Source organism: Polyodon spathula, chromosome 14, assembly GCF_017654505.1.
Source record: "Polyodon spathula isolate WHYD16114869_AA chromosome 14, ASM1765450v1, whole genome shotgun sequence".
In the NCBI taxonomy this organism is placed as follows: domain Eukaryota; kingdom Metazoa; phylum Chordata; class Actinopteri; order Acipenseriformes; family Polyodontidae; genus Polyodon; species Polyodon spathula.
Window position 1 is genome coordinate 20161887 of NC_054547.1, and position 15868 is coordinate 20177754.

Below are 15868 nucleotides of genomic sequence, written 5' to 3' on the forward strand. Positions count from 1 at the left end.
GTAGGCTGTCAGGTATGTTTCTTTGCTAAGCTAATCACTCATTTCATATACCTGCATATAGATGACAGAAAAACAACTTTGAAAAAAAAGCAGTGTTTTTATTTAGTAGATTTTATGGGGGGCATTACACCTATGGCCAAAAGTTTTACATCATGCCCTACAGAATTAATAATGTTACGCTGACATATTGGAATTACATGTCGCTTTGTAGTTTTCCAAAAATTGAAAAATGTGATATTTCAAAATCTAACATGAAATACTGTACTAGTACTGCATTTTCCAGTAACTTGAGATACCATTTTGTAATTTCTTAGATTGCATGATCTTATAAATAAAATACTGAAATTATGTTCATATAGGTTTTTAAAAAAAAAAAAAAAAAAAAAAAAATCATGTCTGCATGCTAATATTCTACGAGTTGATGCAAAACTTTTGGCCATATATATGTAAATTATATTCGAGTACACAGCCTACGGTGTGGTACTCACAACTACTGTACCATTCAATTTTTCTATATTGTAAGAAAAGACAGCCCCATAGTGCACACCACTCCTGTCTGTCCTGGGACTAGCAGTATCACACTGTGGAAATGCCCAGCAGTGCTGCGCTTATCTGTCCCAGGCATCAGGATGCATTTTAACAAAAAGTTTTAGGTTAGGATACACAGGCTGAGTGTGTGCATCTGCCTGCAGTGCTAGAAGCACCAACACCTTTCATCAACAAACTGAACTGAAGACTGCCACAATCAATCAGGTAGGTCTTGTCATAACTTTTGATTTAAAATTAGTAGGGGATATGAATATGAACCGTCTACATGCAACAATGTATGCAATGAGCTCCTGAAAAAGCCTGCCGGCATAGTGCTGAAACTGCCTTTTCACTGTACAAAAAACAATATCAGTATTACTATTTAGAATTTTATGCAAATGTCGGTTTTGGTTAGGAAAAATCATAACCGTGGCATCCATAATTTTAATAACTTTGATGAATTCTCTTAACAGGAGTCAACCTAACTAACTTGCTTGATTTTTTTGAGGATGCAACATCGACAATGGATAATTGCAAAGCATATGACATGGTTTATTTAGATTTCCAGAAAGCTTTTGACAAAGTCCCGCACAAAAGATTAATTCTCAAACTGAACGCAGTTGGGATTCAAGGAAACACATGTACATGGATTAGGGAGTGGTTAACATGTAGAAAACAGAAAGTACTGATTAGAGGAAAAACCTCAGAATGGAGTGTGGTAACCAGCGGTGTACCACAGGGATCAGTATTAGGTCCTCTGCTATTCCTAATCTACATTAATGATTTAGATTCTGGTATAGTAAGCAAACTTGTTAAATTTGCAGACGACACAAAAGTAGGAGGAGTGGCAAACACTGTTGCAGCAGCAAAGGTCATTCAAAATGATCTAGACAAGATTCAGAACTGGGCAGACACATGGCAAATGACATTTAATAGAGAAAAGTGTAAGGTACTGCACGCAGGAAATAAAAATGTACATTATAAATATCATATGGGAGATATTGAAATTGGAGAAGGAATCTATGAAAAAGACCTAGGAGTTTTTGTTGACTCAGAAATGTCTTCATCTAGGCAATGTGGGGAAGCTATAAAAAAGGCTAACAAGATGCTCGGATACATTGTGAAAAGTGTTGAATTTAAATCAAGGGAAGTAATGTTAAAACTGTACAATGCACTTGTAAGACCTCATCTTGAATATTGTGTGCAGTTCTGGTCACCTCGCTATAAAAAAGATATTGCTGCTCTAGAAAGAGTGCAAAGAAGAGCGACCAGAATTATTCCGGGCTTAAAAGGCATGTCATATGCAGACAGGCTAAAAGAATTGAATCTGTTCAGTCTTGAACAAAGAAGACTACGTGGCGACCTAATTCAAGCATTCAAAATTCTAAAAGGTATTGACAGTGTCGACCCAAGGGACTTTTTCAGCCTGAAAAAAGAAACAAGGACCAGGGGTCACAAATGGAGTTTAGAAAAAGGGGCATTCAGAACAGAAAATAGGAGACACTTTTTTACACAGAGAATTGTGAGGGTCTGGAATCAACTCCCCAGTAATGTTGTTGAAGCTGACACCCTGGGATCCTTCAAGAAGCTGCTTGATGAGATTTTGGGATCAATAAGCTACTAACAACCAAACGAGCAAGATGGGCCGAATGGCCTCCTCTCGTTTGTAAACTTTCTTATGTTCTTATGTTCTTAACCAAGTTCATCCTTACTACTTCAAGTGCAGCACAGACCAGACTATACAAATAAAAGTTTAATTTGCTTTAACTATGTGGATGATAGTCTTACCAGAGTTCCATATACAACACCAAGGTACTGTAGGAGGACCAGATTTGGTGAACTGGACATGTAGAATACAGAAGCTCAAATTATCGAAACAAATTTCATACGGTCTAACCCAGTATTAGGACAAGGCTTTGTTTATGCTGCTCAGCTGTTCTCACATACTTGAGTGCAAGGGAGAGGTCCTCCATGTGGACCTTGTGTTCAGGTTGTCCATTTTCTGCTGGTTTCATTTTATAGTGATCATGAGGTGCTTGACTCTCCTGGAAAGAAATGAAATGTTTCAGATCTTAAATAAATCTAGAAATTGTGCAACAAAAAAGGAGCAAACTGAGTGTCAACATTAAAATTGGGCTAGATGGCCAGAGATTAAAACAGTGAAACAGTTTTGGTATTCTGCAGTAAATACAGAATAACTGCTGTGGTATATCCTATAGAACACTTTGCAGACCCCTTTCAGCAGTATGCCACTTCATTCAGGTGTTTCTTCTTCGTTTTGTGGTTTAATGTCTAATGTACCTGATGCACTCACCATGGCTATTTCCCTAGTTCTCTTGCCAATCTCACGCTCCACCTGGTGCAGTTCCATGCTCAGCTGTTCGCTGGAAATCGTCTCTGCTGCCCACTTCTGGGGAGGAGGCTGGGTGGTTAGTGCACTCGCCTCCCTTTGCTGCAACAATGTGTTACTAGCAGCCTAAAGAAGGGGGCCAAGCACAGACACAACTCATCACACCTCACTGCAAAAACAGTGTCACAGACAGGCAAGATCAGGATCTTAAAACAAAGGGCTCATCTTTAGATATCAGCTCTTTTTTATGCATTCACAGTTGATGTTATACACCTTAATTTATAGTTCCAATTTGTGAAGCTTGAACTAATATGAGTAATAATCTACTGATTATTGTATCATATGTACAAGTTACAACCAGTACATTTTTACTCTGAAAACATTAGGTTAAATGTGTATAACATTACATTCTTCCAAATCTGTTCCTAAAATTTCTAAATTGTTAATGCATACAGCACAACAGGCTGTGTGTTATTGTAGGATATTGCCTCAGGGTAGTGAGGCAAAGCTGCGTGTCCATAACGACGCACCCTGGAGTGTCATATTGCGATTACGGCTAGGCGGTCATTTGAAATTAAAAACAACTAGTAAAAATATGTTCAAAAAGAATTCTGGGCATCGGCCTGGCTATACATCACATATCCCATTCAAATGGATAGGAGGAGGATCCTTGCCATTGTATAATACTGTATGATTTGTTTTTTTATGTTGTCAAATACAGACAGCAGGCTTCAAAATAAAAGCACACGTCAATAAAACACCAACCCCAGTTGGATCAAGCAAGGTCAAATGTTAATAGTGCTCTACAGTTCTAGTTTGACATTGGAAAGGCTTTCTACTACATGTGAAATGTAGAACCTATAATACCCATTTTTAAAATTATGTGTGTTTTTAGCAAATGTTCTATTGTATCCTATTAAAAGTTTCAGGGCAAATTGACCAAACTACAACTTTAAACATGGCTCAGTCAAACAAAAAAGTATGTGTCAGTGTCATTAAAACCAAGTCAGACAAAAATTATAGGGAGATTCACAATTTATCAGAGCATTGTAAAAACTGGAAATTACATGAAGGATGATGCAAAGGAAAAATGTCCGACAGACACACTGACTTACCTTTTGGCCACTAGGTTGTTTAGTTAGAAAGAGGCTGGATGCCTACAGTTCCTCAGTTGTAACAGCCTCTACTGTGCAAATTAAGAATCACCCTGGATAGAGGCATACATACCCAAGACCAATCAACTGCTCTTGTTTTATTTAACAAACCTTTTTTTTTTTTTTTTTTTTTTTTTTTTTAAATCAAATAGGCCAATATTACATGCAATGAGCTGTAAAAGTCTATTATAAAAGTCCAAGGTTTTAAACCAATTAAAATTCACTTATTTAGCTGAGTCCATTTTGTTTTGTTTTTTAAGCGACCACATTTCCTGTGGAAAACATTAGGATACCTGCTGCACACAGGACTTAGATGAAAATAATAATTTACAGTGCAGTGGTTGGACAGATTGGCTTCTAAATGAGTGAAAATAAAATATGGGACCTAAATGATCTCTGAAAATATAAAGGATTGTTTCAAAGGCTTGGTTATAAACTCTTTTAAAACCAGCTATACACTGCCCATGTACTGTAACTGCAGAGTTTTCAAAGCAATAAGCAATGCTTTCAATAGAGAGGTTTGAAGTGTTATGCAGTTTAGAGTACCTCCATTCCACGGATCTGTGTCTGTTGGTTGATCTGCTGGTTAAGTTGTTGGAGCTCCATTTTCAGCTGCTCCCTGTCTGGGGGTATTGGCATCCTCCATGAAATGGAAAAGATAATTAGGGTGTGCAAATTAATCACTACTGAGAACTTCCTGGTTCAGCTGACCAAAGTACCATGCAAACCCCATGACAATACATGTGTCAATACAGACATATGACATTTCATGACACAATAATTAACAATTTGAGTTTACGGTTAGTCCAGATTAACAGGAAATTGTACAAGTGCTGTATTTTTAATACATCCTTTTTTTCTATGCACTGTATAAAAAAAATGCCCATGCACCATTTCATCAAATTGTCTCCCGAAATAGTTTTGCAGAGTCATAATTTCAGGTAAAACTACAATTAAAAGTGAAATCGATTTAGTGTGGTTGTCAGAGATGGTCTTACCTGTCACTGAAGCGTCCCTGAGTTGTCATGTTTTGGTGGTGATGGTAAGGGGGCGCTCCCCAGCTTCCATGAGTAGTATAAGGGCTGAAATCAGCTGAAGAATAAAAAAGCAACCACTTTACAGAGAACAACTCATATAGGCGATCTTCTTCACTGGAGTTTGAATCTAGTTAAGGTTACAATTGAAATTAGTGTGGTTGTAGCCATTAAACTTTAGTTCACCGTGCAAAACAACAAAAAAAATTAGTGCAGGGAAACATTAAAACAAACACTGCTTGAAATGTATTCAGTGGCAAACATGTTTATACTTGTTCATGTAACAAAAGAAAGTTGATAACCGTAATATATAAACAGTATTACAGACACGTATAAAAGAAGAATCCGCAATGAAATGTTTAGTCACAATTTGATAAGCAGTTCAAGATTTATGGAAAAATCGTAGTGCAAGAGACTGATGACTGACCGGACATAGTGACATCCCCTGTATGCCCAGAATCTGATATTCTTAACACCTTGTGCTGAATAATGTTAATACCAAGTTTTTGACAACGGGATAAGCGGTTCATTCACCAGATGTATGGAAAATATAAAGTGTGAGACACTGACATATGACCGCATCCACTACATCACCTTTGCAGGAGATTTCAAAAATGAAAAGTTGAACAGAAAGATACATTTTATGTCTGCGCTGCAGTAATGGCTCAGCCCCATGGAAGTACCTGAAGCGCTGCTATGTTTGGGTGCAGCTCCCTGGGATGAAGCCATGGCCTGCATTGGGCAGGTGGTCTGGTACCCAGTTTTGGAGGTGCGGGAGATCACCCCGAAACGGGACACTGTGGGCAGGGTCCCAAACGGAATTATGGGGTCGTCGTCTTTGGCCTCAGCTGACCTTCTCTGCATGTCGATTGGCTGATTCCTCAAACCTTTGCTGTCTACATTCTTCAAAAGAAAGAAAAGGGACAAAATAGTAATTACGTGAAAGGTGTGGGACGATAAAAACAGCCTGTAGTCCCTCGTTCCCACACAATGCCACAGAACTTTTCTTAAGGTGGTCATGTATTAAATCAAACCAAGGAAGACTGGTCTTAACTACCAGTCAAGGCTGAAACAAAGACCGATTTAAAAAAACAAACAAAAAAAAAAAAAAAAAAGCCTGTATTTAATAGCAACTGAGAGCTGCAGCCTGTAGCCAAATAACTATTTCTATCCCTGCTATTGTGTAACAATTTCTTCCCAACACTGTTAATCAAACACTGTTCGTATACTATTTAGGTAATCAAAGCTGCACTTAATATGTTTCATGTTTAAAAGGTGATAATACTTTGGAATATACAAAAGGCAGTATTCTGGGTAGACTGCTTCGTCATCTAAGATTATATAGGTCAAATCATTTTGTTAAGAAAATGGAACACAGCAAAAATATTTCAATGAATCAAGTTTAGAACATATCTGTAAAAAAAAAAGTGTTTTCATTTAGAGCTCTGTAGTGTGTGACACATTCAATACTACCCCTTATGAATCACATAGTAACAATCCTAATATTTAAATTACAGGGTCAGAGGAGGCTGTTTAATACACACTAATGCATATAGAACATATTTCAGTTTTTGGTAGGTGACAGAGTATTGGTTTGAATAAAGAACAAAATGGTAAATTAGTCTCACAGGGCTTTATATTTTTGCTAAAAAAAAACAAAACACAAAACAGTAATCCTGAGTCACAAATGAATGTAAATGAAGACTTTAGTGGACAATGCAAGAGTGATATCTGTGTTCGTCAGCATATGCCTAATTAATGTTAACTAATTCAAAGGACAGTATGGAGTGAACTAAATGGATTTGAACTCAAGTTTGTAAGGCCTTTGTAAAAAAAAAAAAATTCCTTAAAAATTAACAAATTTGCCCAGTGGAACTTTAGCACTTTCTATAAACCTCTCCGCCAAGGTTAACTACTGGGAGTTTTGAAGCATAAAACTGGGTAACGGAATAAAAGCCATCCACAAACATTTCAATTTTAATTCTAACAAACAGTGTGTGTCAAAAACATTCAGCATACGGTCTACTTTATGGTTTCGTTTTATACTCTGTATATTCTGATTGGATATTGAGTTTATTCTGAATTGAGCAGTATGGGTTCACATAAAAAAAAAAAACTACAATCCCTAATAATGACATCATGTATGTTAGAAAAGTTTAAAATTGAAGTTAAAACTGTCATGGCAACATATTTTCCTTTTACTCCAGAGACCTTTTTAATTTTCCAAAAAAATATGGTACATATTTAATAAACCTGTTTTTTTAAAATTTTAAAGCAATTCTACACAAATAATGTACATCTATGGCCATCAGTTTAGCAGAAATACAAGTAAAATCAGTAAATACATGACCCACATCCCCCCCATTTTGATGTTCGGAGTTTGATAATAGGGTTTTCTACTATGCTTATACTGTACAGAACTGAAATGCAACAAATTATGGAACATCTTTTTAGATTATTATACCACAAGACTCAAGCTAACATTTTTTGCAGTGTCCTGTTTCAGTACTTAACTATATAACACCCTTTCCCGAGAGTTCCACTCAGAATTATTCATTTCTGAAGCTTGGTATTTCTCTGCTTGTGTGCAAGCTCTGTAGCAATAGAACAAAGGGATGATTTAGGGAAGCACTAAAAGGCCTCTAGAATTGAGTTTTGCAAGTCTTTTTGTCAATATTGTTAGGAGCAAAAGTGAGCAAACAGCAGTAAAAGCAAACACAGATAACCTTGTTTTGAGGGCATCCCTCTTCCCTGAAAAAGCACAGTTTGCACAACTAATGCGTGAAGGCCTTTTGCTTTGGTAAACTTAAAAAGAACGTCAGGTCTTGTACAGTGTACACAATGTGCACCCTTTGAATGTTATGCATTTTACCAGTTTGTTTATTGCTGTGCAGAATTAAATACATACATTTGTAAGATCTAAAGCACATAATTACAAGTTTGATATACACATTGTACACATATTTACAGTCATGTATTCATTAATACAAAACAGCTAAGAAGCAGAATGTTATAGAATATCTGCAACTTTTTAAATTTATTTTGTATTAAAAACAAAAAAAAACACACACACACGTCCGTCCACCAAAATATTTCCAATTCCTTTAGGTTACTGTGTTCGGCCTTCATGTTTCTAGCATTCAGCTGTGAATCTCATCTGTGCTTGGACACTTGCTTGAGCCCAGAGGATGAAAGAGACAGGAAAGCATTAGGAGGCTTTGTCACATTTCCCCGAAGTGCTTTGCAAGGACCTCACTCACCATCATCTCCATGGCTTCCGACGCCATAACGTCTTTGGGCTTGACATCCTTGGTGCCGATGTAGGAGCCAATGGTGTCACATGACCAAGGCGAGTATTCGTTTTCTTTGTACTTCCCAACAGCTTTTGGATTGTCCTCCAAATACTGAAAAACAAGATTGTAATCAGTAATGAATATGAAAAAATGGAATACAAAAACTTGGAATTGGTGTCAGAATATACTGTATTCACCACAAAACCACCACTCAAACTGAATTTATTATTTCAACAAATATTTTTAAAGAGCTAGACAGAACCAAATCGCACTGTTAAGATAATCTACAAATGAAAGGAAGCCATTCAGCCCATCCACACTTTGTTCCTTGGAACTGACTGACCTAAAATAAAATAAAAAAGTAAATGATTCAGCATCAACATGGCTATGTACCCATTTGACACGACTTTGCGTAAAGGGGGATCTCCCACCTGTCCTAAGCGCTACTTAATTTACAACTTCATTACAGTTAGTTCTCATTACCACAACTTATATCCCAGAATAAAAAATCACAACAAAAGATTCCAGTACCTCTTGTGGGAAATCTGGTGGGAATGGACGGGGCAGCGTTGGGGACGGGGCAAAGGGAGGAGGGGAGATCACCTTCCTCTCCTCCAGCTGAGCCATGATCTCCTTGCGCCGGCGGTGCAGGTAGTCCAGGCTGGGGTGTGGGGCAGTCATCCTGCTGTAGCTTTCCTAAAAGCACAATACACTTGTATGAGAAGGGCAGACAGGCTTGATTTAATACCCAAGCTCTCTGCTTATGTGCAAAGGGAGAAATGACCTTTAAATGGACCACATTAGCGCCTATTTATCACACTGTAGGGTGGAATTCGTACCCATTTATGGGTACAACCAAATAACACAAGACAAAAAAAAAAAACTCTGAAAGACCTGAAGTTCTGAAATATTGTAGCTAACAAAATAATTCCATAAATCTTACTTGTGCACTTCCAATTGTTATTTAAATCTTAAATTATGTAGTTTTGAAAGAACCACCTGTTAGGTAGTATACTAGGTTAAAGAAATCTCTTCAATGGCTTCTTTCCTGTCATTTACAAATGCTGCACAAACAGATTATTCGGATTGAGCTTTCCGCAGAAATCAGGTGCTGACAATCTGGTGAGGGTCACTGTTGTTGATTGAGTTACCATTCAAAATCAAGTAACGAAACAACTACTTGGATGTATGTTAATTACTGCTTTTCTTACTGTGTAGAACAGCAATCCACAGAAATCTAAGCAGTTATTTCTTCACTTGTCTCACTAAGAACAGTAAATTAGCCCAATTAACACCAATGACCCTCACCTGTGGAAATCCTAATCTGAATAATCAGTTTGTGCAACTCTCATTTACCAACCAGCTGTTTTCTCTTGCTTTGTCAGTCACATGCTTTCAATAACCCAGGAAGTTCAGATGTAACCTATCCTGAGAAGGCGGCGTAATGAGAACTCCCTTTACCTGAAGTAAAAGCAGATATTATGTTTTAAAATTAAAATACACGTTTGCTATAAAACGTATGAGACCTTGTGGCAGGATGACAGAGGGCTGAGGCTCAGAGACAGAGTAAAGGCAAAAATAAAGTTCTTTATTAAACAAAAATAATCAAATAAACAGGCACAAGGGCCAACAGAAAGAAGTTCAAAAATAAATAATCAAAATGAACTTACAAAGTAAACGGTCAGGTTCCAGGTCTTTAAACAAGATACTCCTTTCTTTTAAAACACAAAACTCTCCAACACAAAAGAACACCACCCAGCCAGGGCCTCTCCCCTGGCTTTTATCCCCTATGGCTGGAGCCCAATTAATCAATAATTACTAATTATTCAATTAGCGCTCCAGCCACACAGTCACATTTTTTCCTGGCAGGGAGAAACTGAACCCCGTCCCTGCCAGTTCCAAACATATTCATATAGACGGGGAGTTCCCCGTCACAGACCTTCTCAAATACTGTAAATTTCACACTTCATTTTTGATAAAGAGGGGACAGTGTTCTCAAAAAAGACATGCACAGAAAACACAACTGTCCGTCAAAGGTATGAGATATCAGCATGTATAGCAAAGTAAACTGTATAGATAGGCTTTGGATGGATTCCGTTCTGTTATGTGTCTCAATTAAGCTTACACTACACCCATTACACTAAACCTGATATTGTAAGACATTATTCTACCACTTGTCTCCTCTGTTAGTTATTAGTTTTATTACCCACTTCAGCTCCAGGACGTACGCAGGTCAAGGTTTGTGTCTATTCTATGGGGTTTCTTTCAGCCGGGTTTGTCAGAAGGCATGCTGTACAGGCTGCGTTGGTGCTGTGGAATGTTTGTTTTGCAGTCGGTAGGGGTGCGGATATGTCTGGTGACATTTTTATCCAATCGCATTTCACGCAAACATCCATTGCATCAGCGGCAAACCAGCAGCATTCTCAATGTGTATATATCTAGTATTTATTTTCATTTTGGTATAGTCTATTTGCAGTACTTTTATTTTATACTGGTATAACTTGCTTGCTATTATTGCAAACAAAATACAATATATGTTATTGGTTTAGACATCAGAAGTAAAGGAAAGTTTGAAAACTGTGGGGGATTTTGAAAACAATAACTCTGAAAGAAGTTTTCTTTTGTGAAAACGATGAAGATGTGGTGCTGAATCCATCCTTTGATTTTGCACCAGTGTTACAGCAATAGAGCAATACACCCTGTTAGAGTATGATGTTTTCATTATTTTCACATTGTTTTTACTGTTTATAAAAAATGCATATAAAATGTGTGTGTTTTACTTACACTGAACAAAAATAAATGCAACATGTAACAATTTCAAAGATTTTACTGAGTTACAGTTCATATAAGGAAATCAGTCAATTGAAATAAATTCATTAGGCCCTAATCTATGGATTTCACATGACTGGGAATACAGTTATGCATCTGTTGGTCAGATACCTTAAAAAAAAAAAAAAAAGGAGGTAGGGGTGTGGATCAGAAAACCAGTCAGTATCTGGTGTGACCACCATTTGCCTCATGCAGCGCGACACATCTCCTTCGCATAGAGTTGATCAGGCTGTTGATTGTGGCCTGTGGAATGTTGTCCCACTCCACTTCAATGGCTGTGCGAAGTTGCTGGATATTGGCGGGAACTGGAACACGCTGTCGTACACGTCGATGCAGAGCATCCCAAACATTCTCAATGAGTGACATGTCTGGTGAGTATGCAGGCCATAGAACTGGGACATTTTCAGCTTCCAGGGATTGTGTACAGATCCTTGCGACATGGGGCCGTGCATTATCATGCTGAAACATGAGGTGATGGCGGCGGATGAATGGCACGACAATGGGCCTCAGGATCTCGTCACGGTATCTCTGTGCATTCAAATTGCCGTCGATAAAATGCAATTGTGTTCATTGTCCGTAGCTTATGCCTGCCCATACCATAACTCCACCGCCACCATGGGGCACTCATTTCACAACGCTGACATCAGCAAACCACTCGCCCACACGATGCCATACATGCTGTCTGCCATCTGCCCGGTACAGCTGAAACCAGGATTCATCTGTGAAGAGCACACTTCTCCAGCGTGCCAGCGGCCATCGAGGGGAGCATTTGCCCACCGAAGTCGGTTACGACGCCGAACTGTAGTCAGGTCAAGACCTTGGAGGCGGCTTATGGTAGAGAAATGAACATTCAATTCTCTGGCAACAGCTCTGGTGGACATTCCTGCAGTCAGTATGCCAATTGCACGCTCCCTCAAAATTTTAGACATCTGTGGCATTGTGTTGTGTGACAAAACTGCACATTTTAGAGTGGCCTTTTATTGTCCTCAGCACAAGGTGTACCTGTGTAATGATCATGCTGTTTAATCAGCTTCTTGATATGCCACACCTGTCAGGTGGACGGATTATCTTGGCAAAAGGAGAAATGCTCACTAACAGGGATGTAAACAAATTTGTGCACACAATTTGAGAGAATTAAGCTTTTTGTGCGATTGGAAAATTTCTGGTATCTTGCTTCAGCTCATGAAACATGGGACACTTTACATGTTGCATTTATATTTTTGTTCAGTGTATTTTACCTATGCTTTACTGGCCCCACAGGGGCTTAATGGAAATGTTTAAAAACGTTGATTTATGTATTGTTTTCTATCTAATATATTTCGGAGTACAAATTGCAATTCATTATTTCAAACTCTGGTACCTGGCATGCACACTCATTTTTACATCTGGAGTTGAAGGGGTTAAAAGTAAGTTCCGTATTGCATAAACCTGAAAAACTTCCCTCAACAGCTTTCAGCTTCCTAATAAACAGACAGTTAAGCTGTAACCCAAAGTCCAAATTATATCTTCCTGTTAACAAACACTGCCACCAGGTGGCACTAACACTTTACACTGAATCTGACTGCTAACTTTTAATAGCTGGACAAGTAAATACAGAACAAAATAGCATGAATTTTCCTTTCAGTGAGTTCCCTCATCGTTCAATTTATCTTACAGACTTCTGTGAATTGCACTTCTATTTCAGGTAACCATGGTTATAATAATAACCCAAATGTTCCCTCTCAAGTATGAAATGTAACCATTATCGAATTACCAAGTGTACCAAAGCTGCTGCAAGGCAATATTGCAGAACGATCGGACTAAGCCAAACCGGCCTTGTGCGTTACCATTTGGAACCCCCGCAAATAAGCTAGGGCTAAAAATTGAGGGAAAACTCACATATGTGTTCATACTGTAAGGGTCGCGCTTGAGGGCGCCCTTAACACTATTTCCAAAACCAAGGTTTTGTGGATCCACGACACTCAGTTGACAGGACCTAGTAAGGTATGGGCAGTAGCCCACACCACTGCATTGGAAATGTCACTGACAGATGCACCCTGGAATAAAACCCACAAAATTGCTATACACCTGTAAGGAATGAGCAGTAAGCTTTTCTAGAGAGGGCACCTCGACCAGCTCATAGGTAGTCCTGTGATCCATTTGGATAGCCTCTGCCTAGACAGGTTTGATCACGGAACTTTGTTCCAGAACTGACAACACATTGTGCAGACTGTGTCCGACTTTTTATCCTGTCAACACAACACGCCAAGGCCCGGACTGTACAGAGCTTATGGAGCTGCAGCTCCCTGTCAGACTGGAGGAGGTGGAAGAAGCCTCCAAATTCACAGACTGGTTGACATGGAATTCTGAGATCGTGTTCGGCAAAAAAGCAGGATTGGTACGAACCGTAAACCTTGTCCTGGCTTCTGCAAACATTAAGCAGGCTTTCAATCGAAAATGCTTGCATCTCACCAACCCACTTATCGACTGCATGCAAGGAAGCCTCTTTCAAAGATAAATATTTCAGCTCAGCTGAATGCAAGGGCTCAAAGGGAGGCTTCATAAGTGCTTCAAGCACCACAATAAGCCTCCAACGGTGGACAACGTCCTTCATAGGTGGCCAAAGCCGCCAAGCTCCTTTCAAAATTTGCCCTGCCAAAAAACTGAGCTCCTGGGGAGGCTAAATCAATTTTGGGGAGGCTAAATATCAATTTTGATATTTTTATTATTGGATTTGTCTCCGTTCTGTCGCAGAAATGTCCGGTCTGTTCAAATCATATAGGCTACAGCTGTACTTTGCATGCGAAAATATCCTGCATTTTCCGAAAACTTAAATCCATGTATACAGTTGAATTCTAATTAGATTTTCTATTGTTAAATCATGTAAACACAGAAAAGTGACGTTTTAAGAAAATCAGTTTTCTGATTCAGCTTTCCGAAAACATTCGTTTTTGGAAAACGCTTTGTCATGTAAACGTACTGAATGGCCAAATGAAACCGAAACAACAAAAAAAAAGGGGTGCATCTCACAGCCCCATCCACTACAGAGATAACACGGACATAACAAAGGAGGTAGCTGCTTCTGCATCCAGCACTCAATATCACAAACATTTGCAGAGCTTTTTGGGAGATGTTATAGTAGTAAAATAATGACTTGGATTGCATTATTGAGGAGTTTGATGATACAATGAGTGATCAGGAGAGGATTTATCAGTATGCACATCTATAAAGAGGTATGTGAAAAATAAAGCGAACAAGGGGTGTACTGAGATAGATACAGTACTGAGTGTCCTTTTGTGATTCAATGCCTTTCAAACCTGTTTTACTCTGAAAAAAAAAATATTTAAAAACAGCATGTGTAAAATAAACAACTTATGTGAAAATAAATTGGACCTGATGCACCTAACAAGTGCTGAATAAATGGACTGCAAAAGGGGGATTTCTCTTATGAACAGGTCCTGCAAAAAAAAAATAGTATAACTGCCATGGGACAGGTCACAGGGTCAAAGCCCTTAGGCAAGCACCATGTCTTAAAATGCCCCACTTGTACCCATACAGGGAATGTGTGGATGCTGCTCTGGCATTCTGCAGGGTGTAAATTACCCTGTCAGAAAGCACCGGTCAGCTCAAATGTTGCCGTTCAGGAGCCAGACCCAGAGCAACAGACTCGATGGGTTGGGATGCCACAATGTACCCCACGCCTACTTGGTCCTGTGTGATTTTCTCCAAACACATCAGGAGCACGTCGAGCGCTGGGAAGGCATACTTCCAAACCATTATATGGCGTGCCATTCTACACAGTGCCCAGCCTAGGCTAGTTATGTGTGAACATACGTCTGAGATGCAGACTTGACAAAATTAACCAGTCATCCAATAACAGAGTACTCTCATACCTTTGAGTCTCAAAGGGTCAGCATAGCTTCCCTGAAACTTGAAAAGGTATGGTGAGCTAGAGAGTCCAAACAGCAAAACTTGAAATAGTACACTGTTCCCTAAAAGTAAACCTCAGGTACTTAAATGTGTCGGGCTTTATGGGGATATGGAAATAGGCATTTTTGAGGTCAATCTTGATGAACCAATTGCCTGGCCTGACCTAGCTGTTGCATTGTCATACTTTGAACCTCCTTCAGCTCAGAACAGGTTGACCTACCTGAGGTCGAGGATTGGCCACTTGGGCATGGAGTAGAATCCATGCTACAATTGGAGGGGGTGAGCCATACAAATAGCCCGTTTTTGCAGTAGAGCTGCTACCTCCTGAGACGCCACAGCGGCATCCTGTAGGTCCGTGACTGATGCTGCAGTCACACCCCAAAAGGGAGGGGACTGTGCTTAACTGCAGTGAGTAGCCAGTCTGAACAGTAGTAAACACCCAGATGTCTGTGGTGCACTGACGCCAATACTTCAGATGGCTCCCTGAGAAGGGGCTCTGGATCTGGGGCAGCAAACACCTAGGGCTGCTGCTCACCTTGTGTCTTGGCCGGAGGCTCCTGCCTCTGCGCCGGGAGGCGGTCCGACCGCAGATGCAGCATTAAGAATGTACAGTTGCTACCTCAGATGCTAAAGACTGTCAACAAGGCCTGCTTGCTACCAGACTGGGATAGGAACACCGGTCAGTAGCGAACCGGAACCAAACAGAATGGAGCAAACTTTGTCCCCATGAGGCACGCGTGCCTGTGGGAAACTGCTGCCCAGAGCTTCTTT

General features: G+C 39.4%; 1 protein-coding gene across 3 annotated transcripts in view; it reads right to left on the bottom strand.

The window, feature by feature from the left end:
• Window positions 1-15868, bottom strand: part of LOC121327009 (roquin-1-like) — a 118367-nt gene that overhangs the window by 8409 nt on the left and 94090 nt on the right. For all 3 annotated transcript variants that reach the window (XM_041270749.1, XM_041270751.1, XM_041270748.1), the window contains 7 exons: window positions 8891-9055; window positions 8327-8470; window positions 5750-5969; window positions 5031-5124; window positions 4579-4672; window positions 2843-3004; window positions 2476-2573 (listed from right to left, as the gene is read on the bottom strand). In XM_041270749.1, coding sequence (XP_041126683.1) covers window positions 2476-2573; window positions 2843-3004; window positions 4579-4672; window positions 5031-5124; window positions 5750-5969; window positions 8327-8470; window positions 8891-9055 — 977 coding nt within the window. The remainder of the gene's footprint in view (window positions 1-2475; window positions 2574-2842; window positions 3005-4578; window positions 4673-5030; window positions 5125-5749; window positions 5970-8326; window positions 8471-8890; window positions 9056-15868) is intronic.